Below are 21,457 nucleotides of genomic sequence, written 5' to 3' on the forward strand. Positions count from 1 at the left end.
AGAGGAGCAGCGGTAGTTCACGGGATTGTGATTTGTGTGTGATTATTGGGGTAGTTACAATCTTGCAATTGTTATCATTGATGGAGAGGTAGTTAGAGGAGCAGCGATAGTTAGAGGAGCAGCGATAGTTAGAGGAGCAGCGGTAGTTAGTATGATACTTACAGTGCTGAGAGGGAGGAGAGACCATAGAGCGACCACCCTTCTATAGCGACCAGCTTGTTGCCCGTTAGGTGACTGTGGGGAGTAAGGAGGAGAATATGTGGTTACTGTATGTGTGGGGGGGTGGGTACTGTATGTGTGGAAGGGTGGTACTGTATGTGTGGGGGGGGGGGGTACTGTATGTGTGGGAGGGTGGGTACTGTATGTGTGGGGGGGTACTGTATGTGTGGAAGGGTGGTACTGTATGTGTGTGGGAGGGTGGTACTGTATGTGTGGGGGGGGGTACTGTATGTGTGGAAGGGTGGTACTGTATGTGTGTGGGAGGGTGGTACTGTATGTGTGGGAGGGTGGTTACTGTATGTGTGGGAGGGTGGTACTGTATGTGTGTGGGAGGGTGGTTACTGTATGTGTGGGAGGGTGGTACTGTATGTGTGGGGGGGGTACTGTATGTGTGGAAGGGTGGTACTGTATGTGTGTGGGAGGGTGGTTACTGTATGTGTGGGAGGGTGGTACTGTATGTGGGGGGGGGTACTGTATGTGTGGGAGGGTGGGTACTGTATATGTGGGAGGGTGGTACTGTATGTGTGGGAGGGTGGTACTGTATGTGTGGGAGGGTGGTTACTGTATGTGTGGGAGGGTGGGTACTGTATGTGTGGGGGGTACTGTATGTGTGGGAGGGTGGTTACTGTATGTGTGGGAGGGTGGTACTGTATGTGGGGGGGGGTACTGTATGTGTGGGAGGGTGGGTACTGTATATGTGGGAGGGTGGTACTGTATGTGTGGGAGGGTGGTACTGTATATGTGGGGGGGTACTGTATGTGTGGGAGGGTGGTACTGTACATGTCGGGGGGGTACTGTATGTGTGGAAGGGTGGTACTGTATGTGTGGGAGGGTGGTTACTGTATGTGTGGGAGGGTGGGTACTGTATGTGTGGGAGGGTGGGTACTGTATGTGTGGGGGGTGGTACTGTATATGTGGGGGGGGGTACTGTATGTGTGGGAGGGTGGTACTGTATGTGTGAGAGGGTGTTACTGTATGTGTGGGGGGGGGGTACTGTATGTGTGGGAGGGTGGTACTGTATGTGTGGGAGGGTGGTACTGTATGTGTGGGAGGGTGGTACTGTATGTGTGGGAGGGTGGTACTGTATGTGTGGGAGGGTGGTTACTGTATGTGTGGGGGGGGGGTACTGTATGTGTGTGGGAGGGTGGTACTGTATGTGTGGGAGGGTGGGTACTGTATGTGTGGGAGGGTGGTACTGTATGTGTGGGAGGGTGGTACTGTATGTGTGGGAGGGTGGTACTGTATGTGTGGGAGGGTGGTTACTGTATGTGTGAGGGGGGGGTACTGTATGTGTGGGAGGGTGGTACTGTATATGTGGGAGGGTGGTACTGTATGTGTGGAAGGGTGGTACTGTATATGTGGGAGGGTGGTACTGTATATGTGGGAGGGTGGTACTGTATGTGTGGGAGGGTGGTACTGTATGTGTGGGAGGGTGGTACTGTATATGTGGGAGGGTGGTACTGTATATGTGGGAGGGTGGTACTGTATGTGTGAGAGGGTGGTACTGTATATGTGGGAGGGTGGTACTGTATGTGTGGGAGGGTGGTACTGTATGTGTGGGAGGGTGGTACTGTATGTGTGGGGGGTGGTTACTGTATGTGTGGGAGGGTGGTACTGTATGTGTGGGTGGTACTGTATGTGTGGGGGGGTACTGTATGTGTGGGAGGGTGGTACTGTATGTGTGGGAGGGTGGTACTGTATGTGTGGGAGGGTGGTACTGTATGTGTGGGGGGTGGTTACTGTATGTGTGGGAGGGTGGTACTGTATGTGTGGGTGGTACTGTATGTGTGGGGGGGTACTGTATGTGTGGGAGGGTGGTACTGTATGTGTGGGAGGGTGGTACTGTATGTGTGGGAGGGTGGTACTGTATGTGTGGGAGGGTGGTACTGTATGTATGGGAGGGTGGTACTGTATGTGTGGGAGGGTGGTACTGTATGTGTGGGAGGGTGGTACTGTATGTGTGTGGGAGGGTGGTACTGTATGTGTGTGGGAGGGTGGTTACTGTATGTGTGGGAGGGTGTTACTGTATGTGTGGGAGGGTGGGTACTGTATGTATGGGAGAGGATAATGTATGAGTGGGAGGAGAGGATAATACATGGATACAGTAATAACAATAAAATACATCCCTCACTATATCACTACTGTATGTTAAATCAACGACAGAATACAGTAGCTATCACCATACACTCGCCAACATCAGATGTATTTCTCATTTCTGTATCTAGGTGACTCATGCTGTATCAAACTGCATTACTAGTGTTGCATTTAATGTATAAATGTATTTACAATTAACAACCTGGTTAACCCAAACAATTCTGTGCCCAAAAATACATCTCAATGTCTTGCAAATGACCCAGAAATACATTAATCATGGAGATGAATAATACATCTTAGTTCATTCCCCTGACAATATCTTTCCATTACGAGGCAACATAAACTAATCAAAAGCCTATTAGCCAATCCATATCTTTGAGAATGTTCTGGTCGTTTGTCAGAGCAAGGTTGGAGGCCAGAGGCTTGCGGCTAGCCTCACCCAACTTTCACGCATGACGCGTGTGGGGTATGGGAGTGTCGTAGGCTAGTTGGCGTTGGCTCTAATGCTATACTTTGGCATCTGTCCACCCCCCCCCCCCGGGGGAGGTTGGAAAGGGGGGGGGGGGTGTTTGAAGAGAGGGGGGGGGAATAGAGGGAGAGAGGAGACCCGGGCACTGCTTGGTAAACCCCCCCCCCCAGTATAAATTAATCAAAAGCTTATTTGCATCATCAACAAATCAAAGGCCTATTAGCCAATATAAACTAATGAAATTGCCATTACACAGTATGAACTAATCCATAGCCTCAGTAAGCCAAGTTAAGTACCGATGGGTCTGGCATGTAACTGAATGGGTGACCATGTTGAAAGCCTTGGCTAAGGAGACTTCGACCTTCCTGTCCCGGCCAATGGCAAGAGCTAACCTCCTCTGCACCAATTAGAAAACACCGTTGACCAGTCACGGAAAACGTCGTGATCTCTGGACCAATCACAGTCCAGACGACGTATAACCAACATCATCTCAACCAATCAGGGGGCCGTGTTATGATTTACCCCTGCGTATAGGGAGGACCAATCAGACCAAGAGATCAGCGTCACTTCAGGACAGCCAATCAGGCCAACCTGTCCCCATGTTGTTAGTAGCGGGTCACCCTGCAAAGCCACTGGGAGCTTCATGGGTGAGATATTGCTGTCATAGGAGCGTGTGGATGGGTATACTCATAGGAGCGTGTGAATGGGTATACTCATAGGAGCGTGTGGATGGGTATTCTCATAGGAGCGAGTGGATAGGTATACTCACAGCGTCCTGAGGCTGGCCAGGCCCAGGAAGGTGGAGTTCCGGAGCGCTGAGAGAAGGTTGTCCCTGAGGTCGAGGATACGGAGGCGGGACAGGCTGAGGAACATCCCGGCGGGGAGGCTGGTCAGGCTGTTGTTGCTCAGGTCCCTGCGGGTACACGGTGATACATGTGTCTGTAGGCGCCGGATACATGGTCTAACGGGGGAGGGGGGCGGAGGGGGAAGGGGTCGAGGAAGGGTTCGGTATATGTTAGGTATGCTTCTTAGCTCTCAGAAGTACACAAACATGCTCAAACACACACACACACACACACACACACACACACACACACACACACACACACACACACACACACACACACACATACAAGGCCGAGGGAAATGTGTAAACAAAGAACACCACTGGAGTTTATAACAACAACTAAGCAGATCATGTACGACATTTCTACGAGAGAGTAAAACAGTAATCAAGAAGCCCCCACGGGATATCCACTCACCTGTTGTGCTTGGCACGTTGTCTTAATGTAATTGGTACGTCTATTGGCTTAAGGGAGTCTATTTTGCAATGATAGACGCAGGAAGACTAAGTAGATCACGGAAAAACATGGAGAAACTGCATTATTCACCAATAGTTATCCTTTCAAACTCCCTATTCACCGTGCTCTGTTCAGAGCAGTGGGTAAGGAATAGTTGAGAACACTGCCTTAGAACACAGTGTTCTAATGTTGAGAACACTGGCTTAGAACACAGTGTTCTAATGTTGAGAACACTGGCTTAGAACACAGTGTTCTAATGTTGAGAACACTGGCTTAGAACACAGTGTTCTAATGTTGAGAACACTGGCTTAGAACACAGTGTTCTAATGTTGAGAACACTGGCTTAGAACACAGTGTTCAAATCGTTGATAACACTGCCTTAGAACACAGTATTCTAATAGTTGAGAACACTGCCTTTGGAGACAATCCAAACCGTTTGGGCTATAATCTTCTGTTTCTGGTAATATATACATGGATTCTAGGCTGGATATATGAATTCGGTTATTGGATAAATACTGATGAACGGAATGCATACATACACGCTCAGATATCCCAGGGGATATCCTGGCCCAAAGAAGCTGCGAATACATAGGCTGGATACATAGGCTGAACACGTAGGCTGGATACATAGGCTGAACACATAGGCTGGACACATAGGCTGAACACATAAGCTGGATACATAGGCTAAATACACTGGTTGGATACATAGGATGAATACATTGGCTGGGCATATAGACTAAATACATAGGGTATATACATGTGCTAAATACATATAGGTTAGATACATAGGCTGAATACATAAGCTGGATACACTGGCTGAATACATATGCTGGATAAATATAAATAAAGAAAAATAAAGCTGAATTTGGGGCTCGAGGGTGGATATACAGGTTTAGACACTGGATAAAAGGATTAGGGGCCAGATACAAGGATTAGGGGGTTAGATACAAGGATTAGGGGCCAGATACAAGGATTAGGGGTTAGATACAAGGGTTAGGGGCCAGATACAAGGATTAGGGGGTTAGATACAAGGGTTAGGGGCCAGATACAAGGGTTAGGGGCCAGATACAAGGATTAGGGGGTTAGATACAAGGGTTAGGGGCCAGATACAAGGGTTAGGGGCCAGATACAAGGATTAGGGGGTTAGATACAAGGGTTAGGGGCCAGATACAAGGGTTAGGGGCCAGATACAAGGACCAGGGGCCAGATACAAGAATTAGGGGTTAGATACAAGGACCAGGGGCTGGATACATAGATCAGGGGCTGGGTACAAGTATCAAAGGTTGGATACAGGATTCAAGGGATGGATACATAACCACAACAACCACAGCAACAACTACAGCAACAACTACAGCAACAACTACAGCAACAACAACCACAACAGGTGTACTCACAGGAAGACGACGTGAGGGTATCGAGTGAAGGACGCGGGCGTCAAGGTGTGGTTGAAGAAGTTGCCGGACAGCCGGCTGTAGGATGGACAGGCCAGGTGGTTAGTCACCAGCTGCACAGACATGAGTCAGCTGGACAGACATGAGCCAGCTGGCTCATATCAAACAATGTGTTCAAATGTGAACTGCGGAATTGCTACACTATTCACCATGCCAAGGTCATCTGTACTGCTCTGGATGTCACCTGTTGTCCAAACAAGTATCTCCCAATCCTGCATTGGGGTTCAATGACTGGAAGCACAACAAATCCTTAATTGTTCACCTCTGTTCACCCAGCAGCAATTGGGTACATGGTTGTTAGCCAATTAGTGGATCGTGTTTCAGGGGAAACTATTGAGTGTAGCTTACCATGAGCTATGGGAAGGGAAAGCTCTCAGCCTGCTAACAGGAGTCAGCAGTCGTCTGCTCCTGTACCCACCTGTGTAAAACTAGTAGGGTAAGGCTTACCATGAGCTATGGGAAGGGAAAGCTCTCAGCCTGCTAACAGGAGTCAGCAGTCGTCTGCTCCTGTACCCTCCTGTGTAAAACTAGTAGGGTAAGGCTTACCATGAGCTATGGGAAGGGAAAGCTCTCAGCCTGCTAACAGGAGTCAGCAGTCGTCTGCTCCTGTACCCACCTGTGTAAAACTAGTAGGGTAAGGCTTACCATGAGCTATGGGAAGGGAAAGCTCTCAGCCTGCTAACAGGAGTCAGCAGTCGTCTGCTCCTGTACCCACCGGTGTAAAACTAGTAGGGTAAGGCTTACCATGAGCTATGGGAAGGGAAAGCTCTCAGCCTGCTAACAGGAGTCAGCAGTCGTCTGCTCCTGTACCCTCCTGTGTAAAACTAGTAGGGTAAGGCTTACCATGAGCTATGGTAAGGGAAAGCTCTCAGCCTGCTAACAGGAGTCAGCAGTCGTCTGCTCCTGTACCCTCCTGTGTAAAACTAGTAGGGTAAGGCTTACCATGAGCTATGGGAAGGGAAAGCTCTCAGCCTGCTAACAGGAGTCAGCAGTCGTCTGCTCCTGTACCCACCTGTGTAAAACTAGTAGGGTAAGGCTTACCATGAGCTATGGGAAGGGAAAGCTCTCAGCCTGCTAACAGGAGTCAGCAGTCGTCTGCTCCTGTACCCACCTGTGTAAAACTAGTAGGGTAAGGCTTACCATGAGCTATGGGAAGGGAAAGCTCTCAGCCTGCTAACAGGAGTCAGCAGTCGTCTGCTCCTGTACCCTCCTGTGTAAAACTAGTAGGGTAAGGCTTACCATGAGCTATGGGAAGGGAAAGCTCTCAGCCTGCTAACAGGAGTCAGCAGTCGTCTGCTCCTGTACCCACCTGTGTAAAACTAGTAGGGTAAGGCTTACCATGAGCTATGGGAAGGGAAAGCTCTCAGCCTGCTAACAGGAGTCAGCAGTCGTCTGCTCCTGTACCCACCTGTGTAAAACTAGTAGGGTAAGGCTTACCATGAGCTATGGGAAGGGAAAGCTCTCAGCCTGCTAACAGGAGTCAGCAGTCGTCTGCTCCTGTACCCTCCTGTGTAAAACTAGTAGGGTAAGGCTTACCATGAGCTATGGGAAGGGAAAGCTCTCAGCCTGCTAACAGGAGTCAGCAGTCGTCTGCTCCTGTACCCACCTGTGTAAAACTAGTAGGGTAAGGCTTACCATGAGCTATGGGAAGGGAAAGCTCTCAGCCTGCTAACAGGAGTCAGCAGTCGTCTGCTCCTGTACCCTCCTGTGTAAAACTAGTAGGGTAAGGCTTACCATGAGCTATGGGAAGGGAAAGCTCTCAGCCTGCTAACAGGAGTCAGCAGTCGTCTGTTCCTGTACCCACCTGTGTAAACAAAACAAAAACAAACCAAAAACAGGAAAGGAATCCAATGTGTTCTCACAATGTGAGTGGGTTTGGCTAACCCAAACCATGTAAGTCTGAGCAACCCATGAAACCCTCAAGACTGTAACCCACAAATCCCAGGAAATGTCAATATTGCGGAGCTTTTTAATTTCACTAAAATACTAGATTTCTGAAGAGAAAATAATACCTGAGAGAAAGAAGAGCAGCGGAGAGGTAGTTTCAAAACGACACGATTATATTAGACCTAACCCAGCCTTACAGCGCCATACCAGGAGGGGGGCATGGCGCCCCCTCCTGGGGGGGGGGGGGAGGCCATAGGAAAACAAGTCATTTTTTTCCAAACAGAAATAATTCCAAACAAGGAGGATAAGAATGACCTAAGAAATGATAGTTGTTTTTGCAAGACCAGAAAAAAACAATAATCTGTCTGTCTGTCTGTCTGTCTGTCTGTCTGTCTGTCTGTCCCTCCGGGTACTCACAAGCGAGAGATCTGGAGCTCAATATCCTGAGGGAGGAGAGTGAGCCCTCGGCGCTCACAGCTGATGGTAATATCGCGACACTCACAGCTCGGGGTCGACGCCGCGCAGGCGAAGGCTGTAACAACAACAGTAACAGGTGAGAGGACAGGTGTGATGTATTGTTAAGTGAGAGGACAGGTGTGATGTATTATTAAGAGGACAGGTGTGGTGTATTATTAAGAGGACAGGTGTGGTGTATTGTTAAGTGAGAGGACAGGTGTGATGTATTGTTAAGTGAGAGGACAGGTGTGATGTATTGTTAAGTGAGAGGACAGGTGTGATGTATTGTTAAGTGAGAGGACAGGTGTGGTGTATTGTTAAGAGGACAGGTGTGGTGTATTATTAAGAGGACAGGTGTGGTGTATTGTTAAGTGAGAGGACAGGTGTGATGTATTGTTAAGTGAGAGGACAGGTGTGATGTATTGTTAAGTGAGAGGACAGGTGTGGTGTATTAAGAGGACAGGTGTGATGTATTGTTAAGTGAGAGGACAGGTGTGATGTATTAAGTGAGAGGACAGGTGTGATGTATTGTTAAGTGAGAGGACAGGTGTGATGTATTATTAAGTGAGAGGACAGGTGTGATGTATTGTTAAGTGAGAGGACAGGTGTGATGTATTATTAAGAGGACAAGTGTGGTGCATTATTAAGTGAGAGGACAGGTGTGGTGTATTATTAAGTGAGAGGACAGGTGTGGTGTATCATTAAGTGAGAGGATAGGTGTGATGTATTATTAAGTGAGAGGACAGGTGTGATGTATCATTAAGTGAGAGGACAGGTGTGATGTATTATTAAGTGAGAGGACAGGTGTGATGTATTATTAAGTGAGAGGATAGGTGTGATGTATTATTAAGTGAGAGGACAGGTGTGGTGTATTATTAAGTGAGAGGACAGGTGTGATGTATCATTAAGTGAGAGGACAGGTGTGGTGTATTAAGTGAGAGGACAGGTGTGGTGTATTATTAAGTGAGAGGACAGGTGTGGTGCATTATTAAGTGAGAGGACAGGTGTGGTGTATTATTAAGTGAGAGGACAGGTGTGGTGTATCATTAAGTGAGAGGACAGGTGTGGTGTATCATTAAGTGAGAGGACAGGTGTGATGTATTATTAAGTGAGAGGACAGGTGTGATGTATCATTAAGTGAGAGGACAGGTGTGATGTATTATTAAGTGAGAGGACAGGTGTGATGTATTATTAAGTGAGAGGACAGGTGTGATGTATCATTAAGAGGACAGGTGTGGTGTATTATTAAGTGAGAGGACAGGTGTGATGTATTATTAAGTGAGAGGACAGGTGTGATGTATTATTAAGAGGACAGGTGTGGTGTATTATTAAGTGAGAGGACAGGTGTGGTGTATTATTAAGAGGACAGGTGTGGTGTATTATTAAGTGAGAGGACAGGTGTGATGTATTATTAAGTGAGAGGACAGGTGTGGTGTATTATTAAGTGAGAGGACAGGTGTGGTGCATTATTAAGTGAGAGGACAGGTGTGGTGTATTATTAAGTGAGAGGACAGGTGTGGTGTATCATTAAGTGAGAGGACAGGTGTGATGTATTATTAAGTGAGAGGACAGGTGTGATGTATCATTAAGTGAGAGGACAGGTGTGATGTATTATTAAGTGAGAGGACAGGTGTGATGTATTATTAAGTGAGAGGACAGGTGTGATGTATCATTAAGAGGACAGGTGTGGTGTATTATTAAGTGAGAGGACAGGTGTGATGTATTATTAAGTGAGAGGACAGGTGTGATGTATTATTAAGAGGACAGGTGTGGTGTATTATTAAGTGAGAGGACAGGTGTGGTGTATTATTAAGAGGACAGGTGTGGTGTATTATTAAGTGAGAGGACAGGTGTGATTTATTATTAAGTGAGAGGACAGGTGTGATGTATTATTAAGTGAGAGGACAGGTATGATGTATCATTAAGTGAGAGGACAGGTGTGATGTATCATTAAGAGGACAGGTGTGGTGTATTATTAAGTGAGAGGACAGGTGTGATGTATTATTAAGTGAGAGGACAGGTGTGATGTATTATTAAGAGGACAGGTGTGGTGTATTATTAAGTGAGAGGACAGGTGTGGTGTATTATTAAGAGGACAGGTGTGGTGTATTATTAAGTGAGAGGACTGGTGTGATTTATTATTAAGTGAGAGGACAGGTGTGATGTATTATTAAGTGAGAGGACAGGTATGATGTATCATTAAGTGAGAGGACAGGTGTGATGTATCATTAAGTGAGAGGACAGGTGTGATGTATCATTAAGAGGACAGGTGTGGTGTATTATTAAGTGAGAGGACAGGTGTGATGTATTATTAAGTGAGAGGACAGGTGTGATGTATTATTAAGAGGACAGGTGTGGTGTTTTATTAAGTGAGAGGACAGGTGTGATGTATTATTAAGAGGACAGGTGTGGTGTATTATTAAGTGAGAGGACAGGTGTGATGTATTATTAAGTGAGAGGACAGGTGTGATGTATTATTAAGTGAGAGGACAGGTGTGATGTATTATTAAGTGAGAGGACAGGTGTGATGTATTATTAAGTGAGAGGACAGGTGTGGTGTATTATTAAGTGAGAGGACAGGTGTGGTGCATTATTAAGTGAGAGGACAGGTGTGGTGTATTATTAAGTGAGAGGACAGGTGTGGTGTATCATTAAGTGAGAGGACAGGTGTGATGTATTATTAAGTGAGAGGACAGGTGTGGTGTATTATTAAGAGGACAGGTGTGGTGTATTATTAAGTGAGAGGACAGGTGTGATGTATTATTAAGTGAGAGAACAGGTGTGGTGTATTATTAAGTGAGAGGAGAGGTGTGATGTATCATTAAGTGAGAGGACAGGTGTGGTGTATTATTAAGTGAGAGGACAGGTGTGGTGTATTATTAAGTGAGAGGACAGGTGTGGTGCATTATTAAGTGAGAGGACAGGTGTGGTGTATTATTAAGTGAGAGGACAGGTGTGGTGTATCATTAAGTGAGAGGACAGGTGTGATGTATTAATAAGTGAGAGGACAGGTGTGATGTATCATTAAGTGAGAGGACAGGTGTGATGTATTATTAAGTGAGAGGACAGGTGTGATGTATTATTAAGTGAGAGGACAGGTGTGATGTATTATTAAGTGAGAGGACAGGTGTGGTGTATTATTAAGTGAGAGGACAGGTGTGATGTATTATTAAGTGAGAGGACAGGTGTGATGTATCATTAAGTGAGAGGACAGGTGTGATGTATTATTAAGTGAGAGGACAGGTGTGATGTATTATTAAGTGAGAGGACAGGTGTGATGTATTATTAAGTGAGAGGACAGGTGTGATGTATCATTAAGAGGACAGGTGTGGTGTATTATTAAGTGAGAGGACAGGTGTGATGTATTATTAAGTGAGAGGACAGGTGTGATGTATTATTAAGAGGATAGGTATGGTGTATTATTAAGTGAGAGGACAGGTGTGATGTATTATTAAGAGGACAGGTGTGGTGTATTATTAAGTGAGAGGACAGGTGTGATGTATTATTAAGTGAGAGGACAGGTGTGATGTATCATTAAGTGAGAGGACAGGTGCTATGTATCATTAAGTGAGAGGACAGGTGTGATGTATCATTAAGTGGGAGGACAGGTGTGATGTATTATTAAGTGAGAGGACAGGTGTGATGTATCATTAAGTGGGAGGACAGGTGTGATGTATCATTAAGTGAGAGGACAGGTGTGATGTATTATTAAGTGAGAGGACAGGTGTGGTGTATTATTAAGTGAGAGGACAGGTGTGATGTATCATTAAGTGAGAGGACAGGTGTGGTGTATTATTAAGTGAGAGGACAGGTGTGATGTATCATTAAGTGGGAGGACAGGTGTGATGTATCATTAAGTGGGAGGACAGGTGTGATGTATCATTAAGTGAGAGGACAGGTGTGATGTATCATTAAGTGAGAGGACAGGTGTGATGTATCATTAAGTGAGAGGACAGGCCTATCGTAACCGCGGCGACGGACGTATGAACATCCGCTGCCAGCCGGTCCACATTGTCGTACCGCACAATATCTTGGCCGCCTTGGATGCTCATATGACTAAATTCCGCAAAATTGGCGGGAAATTTATCCCGGGAAAATAAATTCATATAAAACAAAAATATAATACTTACAGACTTAAAGTAGTATAAAATAAATCTTAGAAATACAAACACTTCAAAATTACATTACGCTGCCTCATGGAAGAAAAAAAACATTGAATACGAATTTCAATAATGGATTTTTTAGCTGCTTTTGTATGCTCTTTCCCAGCGAACATTTCCCGGATTTACTCTATTGCTTCGTTTTGTATTCACAGCAGTTCAGACGCAATGAACTGTAGCTTTCGTTCACCTTCCTCCTAATTAACGGTACAGAGAACGACATTATCGTACACCTGGCAGCAGAGGAAGGATGCCAGAGACGTGAGAATTACACAAATCGTCGAAACAAAAACAAACCTAAAAAAATCGTCCCAAAGAAATAGATTTAGGATAGAGGATAGGCTAGACCGAGGACAGGGAGGCCGGGGGGATGATAGACAGTACTCACGGCAGTTGTCCTCGTCGTCCCAGGTGAGTGGACAGTCGATATACCCGTCACAAGCTCTGTCTACGGACAGACAAGGTCCAGAGCCACATCGCAGCTGCCCCGCCCGGCACATGTGATCAGCTGGCGATAGATAATTGGACTGATAGATGGTTTTGACAGGCTGGTCAATGGATAGACAATTGAACCTGGATTAACTGATAGATGGGACTGATAGATAGTTAAGGGAAATGCCTGACAAGTAGGTCAGTGGATAGACAGGTGGACTAATAGATCACTGGTACTGATAGATAAGTTTAATAGTTGATTGCCGGTCCTGAGTGATAGATAGAAAAGAAGGTAGACAGATAGGCAGGAGTCTGATAGATAGGAATAAAACAGTTAAGGGTGGGACAAACAGTTAAGGGTGAAACAAATAATTAAGGGTGAACAGACAGTTAAGGGTGAACAAACAGTTAAAGGTGAAACAGACAGTTAAGGGTGAACAAACAGTTAAGGGTGAAACAGACAGTTAAGGGTGAACAAACAGTTAAGGGTGAAACAGACAGTTAAGGGTGAACAAACAGATAAGGGTGAAACAGACAGTTAAGGGTGAAACAGACAGTTAAGGGTGAACAAACAGTTAAGGGTGAAACAGACAGTTAAGGGTGAACAAATAATTAAGGGTGAACAGACAGTTAAGGGTGAACAAACAGTTAAGGGTCAAACAGACAGTTAAGGGTGAACAAACAGTTAAGGGTGAAACAGACAGTTAAGGGTGAGACAGACAGTTAAGGGTGAAACAGACAGTTAAGGGTGAAACAGACAGTTAAGGATGAGACAGACAGTTAAGGGTGAAACAGACAGTTAAGGGTGAAACAGACAGTTAAGGGTGAGACAGACAGTTAAGGGTGAAACAGACAGTTAAGGGTGAAACAGACAGTTAAGGGTGAGACAGACAGTTAAGGGTGAAACAGACAGTTAAGGGTGAAACAGACAGTTAAGGGTGAAACAGACAGTTAAGGGTGAAACAGACAGTTAAGGGTGAGACAGACAGTTAAGGGTGAGACAGACAGTTAAGGGTGAAACAAACAGTTAAGGGTAAAACAGACAGTTAAGGGTGAGACAGACAGTTAAGGGTGAAACAGACAGTTAAGGGTGAGACAGACAGTTAAGGGTGAAACAGACAGTTAAGGGTGAAACAGACAGTTAAGGGTGAGACAGACAGTTAAGGGTGAAACAGACAGTTAAGGGTGAAACAAACAGTTAAGGGTGAGACAGACAGTTAAGGGTGAAACAGACAGTTAAGGGTGAAACAGACAGTTAAGGGTGAAACAGACAGTTAAGGGTGAAACAGACAGTTAAGGGTGAGACAGACAGTTAAGGGTGAAACAGACAGTTAAGGGTGAAACAGACAGTTAAGGGTGAGACAGACAGTTAAGGGTGAGACAGACAGTTAAGGGTGAAACAGACAGTTAAGGGTGAGACAGACAGTTAAGGGTGAGACAGACAGTTAAGGATGAAACAGACAGTTAAGGGTGAAACAGACAGTTAAGGGTGAGACAGACAGTTAAGGGTGAAACAGACAGTTAAGGGTGAAACAAACAGTTAAGGGTGAGACAGACAGTTAAGGGTGAAACAGACAGTTAAGGGTGAAACAGACAGTTAAGGGTGAAACAGACAGTTAAGGGTGAGACAGACAGTTAAGGGTGAGACAGACAGTTAAGGGTGAAACAAACAGTTAAGGGTAAAACAGACAGTTAAGGGTGAGACAGACAGTTAAGGGTGAAACAGACAGTTAAGGGTGAGACAGACAGTTAAGGGTGAAATAGACAGTTAAGGGTGAAACAGACAGTTAAGGGTGAAACAGACAGTTAAGGGTGAAACAGACAGTTAAGGGTGAAACAGACAGTTAAGGGTGAAACAGACAGTTAAGGGTGAAACAGACAGTTAAGGGTGAAACAGACAGTTAAGGGTGAAACAGACAGTTAAGGGTGAAACAGACAGTTAAGGGTGAAACAAGCAACATAGACACCTTAAGCAGTACGTAATAAAATCACTATAAACCATGTAATCTATACACACATATATATCATAAATTAATAATTGTAATAAAAACAAATTGTAAGTGCTTGCGTAACTGCTTCGTGAACCAGGGGTCAGATTCACGAAGCAGTTACGCAAGTACTTACTAACGTGTACATCTTTTCTCAATATTTGGCGGCTTTGTTTACAATTATTAAACAGCTAATGAGCTCCGAAGCACCAGGAGGCTGTTTATAACAATAACAACAGTTGAATGGAAAGTTTTTATGCTTGTAAACTGTTTAATAAATGTAACCAAAGCCGTCAAAGATTCACGAAAGATGTACACTTTCGTAAGTGTTTGCGTAAATGCTTCGTGAATCTGGCCCCTGTACTCATCAGGCATTTACGCACCCAGTAACGAAACCCGTACATCTTTCAACTATCATGGCGGCTTTGTTTACAGTTAGTAAACAGTTTACGAGTTTGGAAACTTTACAACCTAATGTTGTTATTATAGAACAACGTGGCTGGGTTTGGGATGTTGTTGTTGTTTAAGATTCGTCACTTGGAACAAAGAGTTCCAAGTAGCACGGGCTATGGTGATCCCGTGGGGTTTAGGAGCTCATACACTGTTTAGTAATTATAAGCCGAGCCGCTGGGATATACAGTCAGCCCAGCCACTCGAATAGTACACCGTATTTTGACGTATACAGTCAGGCCAAAAATGACTGGACTAAAATAACTGTTTTCAAAAGTGACGTGATGTCCCGTTTTCTATTCGTGAATCCCTCGGTTAGGTTAGGGTAATTTAATACATCAGATTAGTGACGTTCTGACGGCTCGAGTAGAAGGGCAATTAGTACCATATTATCTGTCAGTTTGGGGGATTTTGACGTCTATATGTGATGGAAGATGGACCAACTTTGTGGGTTCTCCAACTGCTGTTCTATATTCTGAACACGGAACGTTCGTGAAATAGAGCTAAGAATGAAATTCAGTTTAGAGCAAAAAAATAAGTAAAAAACTTTAGATTTGCAGTTTCAAAATCCAGCGTACGCAGTACCCATGTGTAGCGATATCAACTTTAGCAGCATTGAAGCAGCGCTAAATAATGTTGAGTAAGTGTTGAATTAATGTTACATGTGGATATTGAGCCCCACAGGGGGCTGTGGATGAGGTGAAAAAGGAATTCGCTAAAGTTTTGATACAAAATAGCTGTGTATTCCCCTAATGTGCACAGGAGACATCTCCCGTCACGCAGGGTGCAGCCGCACCTCCACAGATCTCCAGTATCATCTATTGATACTGGTAATGGCTCAAAAGGGCCACCACTTACGGGCTATTCGTGCCCGTGCCACCTTTTGGGTGGCTTAATCTTCACCAATCCCTAATGTGTGTGTGTGTGTGTGTGTGTGTGTGTGTGTGTGTGTGTGTGTGTGTGTGTGTGTGCGTGGGTGTGTGTGTGTGTGTGTGTGTGTGTGTGTGTGTGTGTGTGTGTGTGTGTGTGTGTGTACTCACCTAGTTGTACTCACCTAGTTGTGTTTGCGGGGGTTGAGCTCTGGCTCTTTGGTCCCGCCTCTCAACCGTCAATCAACAGGTGTACAGATTCCTGAGCCTATCGGGCTCTGTCATATCTACACTTGAAACTGTGTATGGAGTGAGCCTCCACCACATCACCCCCTAATGCATTCCATTTGTCAACCACTCTGACACTAAAAAAGTTCTTTCTAATATCTCTGTGGCTCATTTGGGCACTCAGTTTCCACCTGTGTCCCCTTGTGCGTGTTCCCCTTGTGTTAAATAGACTGTCTTTATCTACCCTATCAATCCCCTTCAGAATCTTGAATGTGGTGATCATGTCCCCCCTAACTCTTCTGTCTTCCAGCGAAGTGAGGTTTAATTCCCGTAGTCTCTCCTCGTAGCTCATACCTCTCAGCTCGGGTACTAGTCTGGTGGCAAACCTTTGAACCTTTTCCAGTTTAGTCTTATCCTTGACTAGATATGGACTCCATGCTGGGGCTGCATACTCCAGGATTGGCCTGACATATGTGGTATACAAAGTTCTGAATGATTCTTTACACAAGTTTCTGAATGCCGTTCGTATGTTGGCCAGCCTGGCATATGCCGCTGATGTTATCCGCTTGATATGTGCTGCAGGAGACAGGTCTGGCGTGATATCAACCCCCAAGTCTTTTTCCTTCTCTGACTCCTGAAGAATTTCCTCTCCCAGATGATACCTTGTATCTGGCCTCCTGCTCCCTACACCTATCTTCATTACATTACATTTGGTTGGGTTAAACTCTAACAACCATTTGTTCGACCATTCCTTCAGCTTGTCTAGGTCTTCTTGAAGCCTCAAACAGTCCTCTTCTGTTTTAATCCTTCTCATAATTTTAGCATCGTCCGCAAACATTGAGAGAAATGAATTGATACCCTCCGGGAGATCATTTACATATATCAGAAACAAGATAGGACCGAGTACAGAGCCCTGTGGGACTCCACTGGTGACTTCACGCCAATCGGAGGTCTCACCCCTCACCGTAACTCTCTGCTTCCTATTGCTTAGATACTCCCTTATCCACTGGAGCACCTTACCAGCTACACCTGCCTGTCTCTCCAGCTTATGTACCAGCCTCTTATGCGGTACTGTGTCAAAGGCTTTCCGACAATCCAAGAAAATGCAGTCCGCCCAGCCCTCTCTTTCTTGCTTAATCTGTGTCACCTGATCGTAGAATTCTATCAAGCCTGTAAGGCAAGATTTACCCTCCCTGAATCCATGTTGGCGATTTGTCACGAAGTCCCTTCTCTCCAGATGTGTTACCAGGTTTTTTCTCACGATCTTCTCCATCACCTTGCATGGTATACAAGTCAAGGACACTGGCCTGTAGTTCAGTGCCTCTTGTCTGTCGCCCTTTTTGTATATTGGGACCACATTCGCCGTCTTCCATATTTCTGGTAGGTCTCCCGTCTCTAGTGATTTACTATACACTATGGAGAGTGGCAAGCAAAGTGCCTCTGCACACTCTTTCAGTACCCATGGTGAGATCCCATCTGGACCAACCGCCTTTCTAACATCCAGATCCAGCAGGTGTCTCTTGACCTCCTCTCTCGTAATTTCGAACTCCTCCAAGGCCGCCTGGTTTACCTCCCTTTCTCCTAGCACAGTGACCTCACCCTGTTCTATTGTGAAGACCTCCTGGAACCTCTTGTTGAGTTCCTCACACACCTCTCTGTCATTCTCTGTATACCTGTCCTCGCCTGTTCTAAGTTTCAATACCTGTTCTTTCACTGTTGTTTTCCTTCTGATGTGACTGTGGAGTAGCTTTGGTTCGGTCTTGGCTTTGTTTGCTATATCATTTTCAAAATTTTTCTCTGCTTCTCTTCTCACCCTGACGTACTCATTCCTGGTTCTCTGGTATCTCTCCCTGCTTTCTGGTGTTCTGTTATTCCGGAAGTTCCTCCACGCCTTTTTGTTCAGTTTCTTCGCTTCCATACATGCCCTATTATACCATGGATTCTTCTGTTGCTTCTCGGATTTTTCCCTTTGGGCCGGGATGAACCTGTTTACTGCCTCCTGACACTTTTGGGTAACATAGTCCATCATACCCTGTACAGACTTGTCTCTGAGGTCTGTGTCCCAAGGTATTTCACTTAGGAAACTTCTCATCTGTTCATAATTCCCCTTTCGGTATGCCAGCCTTTTGATTCCTAGTTCTTTTTGGGGGGAGATAAGTCCTAGCTCTACCAGGTACTCAAAGTACACAAAGTGTGTGTGTGTGTGTGTGTGTGTGTGTGTGTGTGTGTGTGTGTGTGTGTGTGTGTGTGTGTGTGTGTGTGTGTGTGTGTGTGTGTGTGTGTGTGCGTGAGTGTGCGTAAGGGAGCCACAACTCACAACAGTTGAGGAGATGAGAGAGATCAGCACAGCCCAGCCTCCTGGCCAGACCAGCATCACAGGCGTACTCTGCTGGGACACACTGGCCGCTGCTACACCGGAACTCCTCCCGGCTGCATTCCCGGGGCTGACCTGAACCAAAGGGAAAGCTATATAGTGATACACGATACCTTCCGGAAAATTGAAACATTCCGGAAAATTAAACGCTGTGTAACATTCCGGATATCTGAACATTAATATTCCGGATATCTGAATATTAACATTCCGGAATATTAAACACTATTTAACATTCCGGATATCTGAACATTAATATTCCGGATATCTGAATATTAACATTCCGGAAAATTAAACACTATTTAACATTCCGGATATCTGAACATTAATATTCCGGATATCTGAATATTAACATTCCGGAAAATTAAACACTATTTAACATTCCGGATATCTGAACATTAATATTCCGGATATCTGAATATTAACATTCCGGAAAATTAAACATTATTTAACATTCCGGAAAATATAATGCTATCTTACATTCCGGATAACTGAACACGATATATTCCGGATAATTAAATGCTATAAATTGTGGATAATTAAATCCTATCTAACATTCTGGATAATTGATTACTGTCTAACATTGAGGGAAATTGAACACTATAAAGTATTCTGGATAACCGAATATTATAACCATTGTGGATAACTGAATAATATAAAACATTCCGGATAACTGAATAGTACATTACATTCCGGATAACTGAAGACTTATCTGTAATGACTGGCTCCTCACAGAAGACCAACAAGTGGATATTGTACATGCAATAATCCCCAGGTAAGTCACCCCAAAAAAGTAAACAAAGAAAATGGGGACAAGCCAAAGACCTGGGGCCAGATTCACGAAATCACTTACGCAAGCACTTACGAACGTGTACATCTTTTCTCAATCTTTGGCGGCTTTGTTTACAATTATTAAACAGTTAATGAGCTCCGAAGCACCAGGAGGCTGTTTATAACAATAACAACAGTTGACTGGCAAGTTTTCATGCTTGTAAACTGTTTAATAAATGTAACCAAAGCCGTCAAAGATTGAGGAAAGATGTACACGTTCGTAAGTGCTTTCGTGAATCTGGCCCCAAGATAACAACACGAAATATTGATCTCTATGATATCGTAATCTGGCGTCACAGGGTCCCTCGTCGTCCAACCCAAACGACAGATGTCAGAGGGCCGGCGACCGGGCCGCGGGGACACTAAGGCCCGAAATCATCTCAAGATAACCTCAAGAAGAGATACTCTTGAAATGGTGTTAAGAGTCGTTAAGAGAGTCAATCAGGGCACAATCTAGGGTAAAGCGCCAAGCCATTTCGACTATATAGCACTGGGAAGGGGGTCAGGATAAGGGGATGGGACGGGGGGCTGGGAAAGGAAAGGAATGGTGTCCAACCGCTTGGTGGACGGTCGGGGATTGAACACCGACCAGCACGAAGCTCTACCATCTGGCACTGACAGCAGAGTGGCTGGCTTGTTCCTCGATGTAGCAGGCACAGATGCCTTATCCAATAACCTGACACCTCTCTCATATTGAGCCAATCACAGAGCAGCTCTTGTATCACATAGGGATAGTGGAGTGTATACATGACTTCCCAATACTACCCTGGGGTAGGGTAATGGTGATCCACCACCACCCTGGGGTAGGGTAATACTCATCCACCACCACCCTGGGGTAGGGTAATGGTGATCCACCACCACCCTGGGGTAGGGTAATACTCATCCACCACCACCCTGGGGTAGGGTAATGGTGATCCACCACCACCCTGGGGTAGGGTAATACTCATCCACCACCACCCTGGGGTAGGGTAATGGTGATCCACCACCACCCTGGGGTAGGGTAATACTCATCCACCACCACCCTGGGGTAGAGTAATGGAGATCCACCACCACCCTGGGGTAGGGTAATGGTGATCCACAACCACCCTGGGGTAGGGTAATGGTGATCCACCACCACCCTGGGGTAGAGTAATGGTGATCCACCACCACCCTGGGGTAGGGTAATGGTGATCCACCACCACCCTGGGGTAGGGTAATGGTGATCCACCACCACCCTGGGGTAGGGTAATGGTGATCCACCACCACCCTGGGGTAGGGTAATACTCATCCACCACCACCCTGGGGTAGGGTAATGGTGATCCACCACCACCCTGGGGTAGGGTAATACTCATCCACCACCACCCTGGGGTAGGGTAATGGTGATCCACCACCACCCTGGGGTAGGGTAATACTCATCCACCACCACCCTGGGGTAGGGTAATGGTGATCCACCACCACCCTGGGGTAGGGTAATACTCATCCACCACCACCCTGGGGTATGGTAATACTCATCCACCACCACCCTGGGGTAGGGTAATGGTGATCCACCACCACCCTGGGGTAGAGTAATGGAGATCCACCACCACCCTGGGGTAGAGTAATGGTGATCCACCACCACTCTGGGGTAGAGTAATGGTGATCCACCACCACCCTGGGGTAGAGTAATGGAGATCCACCACCACCCTGGGGTAGAGTAATGGTGATCCACCACCACCATTGGTCAGAATAATACTCATCCACCACCACCCTGGGGTAGGGTAATGGTGATCCACCACCACCCTGGGGTAGAGTAATGGTGATCCACCACCACCCTTGGTCAGAATAATGCTCATCCACCACCACCCTTGGTCAGAATAATGCTCATCCACCACCACCCTGGGGCATAATAATACTCATCCACCACCACCCTGGGGCAGAATAATACTCATCCACCACCACCCTGGGGCAGAATAATACTCATCCACCACCACCCTGGGGCAGAATAATACTCATCCACCACCACCCTGGGGCAGAATAATACTCATCCACCACCACCCTGGGGCAGAATAATACTCATCCACCACCACCCTGGGGCAGAATAATACTCATCCACCACCGTAGTTACACAGCCAATCGTCACCAGTATTCAGTAAGCATAAATAAAACAGGTACAGAACACGTGGACACAGAGACTGTAATTCACGAATTTAAACAGAATTGCAGTTATCTGAATTTTTGAGTAATTGGAATGAGAGCGTTGTTCTATGATTTGAAGTTCAATAACATTTTTAAT

General features: G+C 45.7%; 2 protein-coding genes across 2 annotated transcripts in view; both read right to left on the reverse strand.

Moving 5' to 3' along the window:
- The window catches only part of LOC123746243 (G-protein coupled receptor GRL101), a 172,761-nt gene that overhangs the window by 90,151 nt on the left and 61,153 nt on the right, over positions 1-21,457 (reverse strand). The gene's annotated exons all lie outside the window — the stretch shown is intronic.
- Positions 159-12,539, reverse strand: LOC123746399 (G-protein coupled receptor GRL101-like). Its single transcript, XM_045727913.2, has 5 exons — positions 12,426-12,539; positions 7,839-7,953; positions 5,478-5,552; positions 3,552-3,695; positions 159-234 (listed from the first exon to the last, which is right to left on the reverse strand). Exons 1-5 carry the CDS (start codon positions 12,535-12,537, stop codon positions 159-161), a joined length of 522 nt encoding a protein of 173 aa, XP_045583869.1. The 5' UTR covers positions 12,538-12,539.

This window comes from Procambarus clarkii, chromosome 80 (genome assembly GCF_040958095.1).
Source record: "Procambarus clarkii isolate CNS0578487 chromosome 80, FALCON_Pclarkii_2.0, whole genome shotgun sequence".
NCBI lineage: Eukaryota > Metazoa > Arthropoda > Malacostraca > Decapoda > Cambaridae > Procambarus > Procambarus clarkii.

What these genes read in the sequence shown, in the direction of transcription:
- LOC123746399 (XM_045727913.2), bottom strand. Translation starts at nt 12,537, where the DNA reads ATGTGCCGGGCGGGGCAGCTGCGATGTGGCTCTGGACCTTGTCTGTCC. An exon ending in GGACGACGAGGACAACTGCC is followed by an intron (nt 7,954 to 12,425) that starts GTGAGTACTGTC and finishes TTGTTGTTACAG; the next exon opens with CCTTCGCCTGCGCGGCGTCG. An exon ending in TACCCTCACGTCGTCTTCCT is followed by an intron (nt 3,696 to 5,477) that starts GTGAGTACACCT and finishes GTGTACCCGCAG; the next exon opens with GGACCTGAGCAACAACAGCC.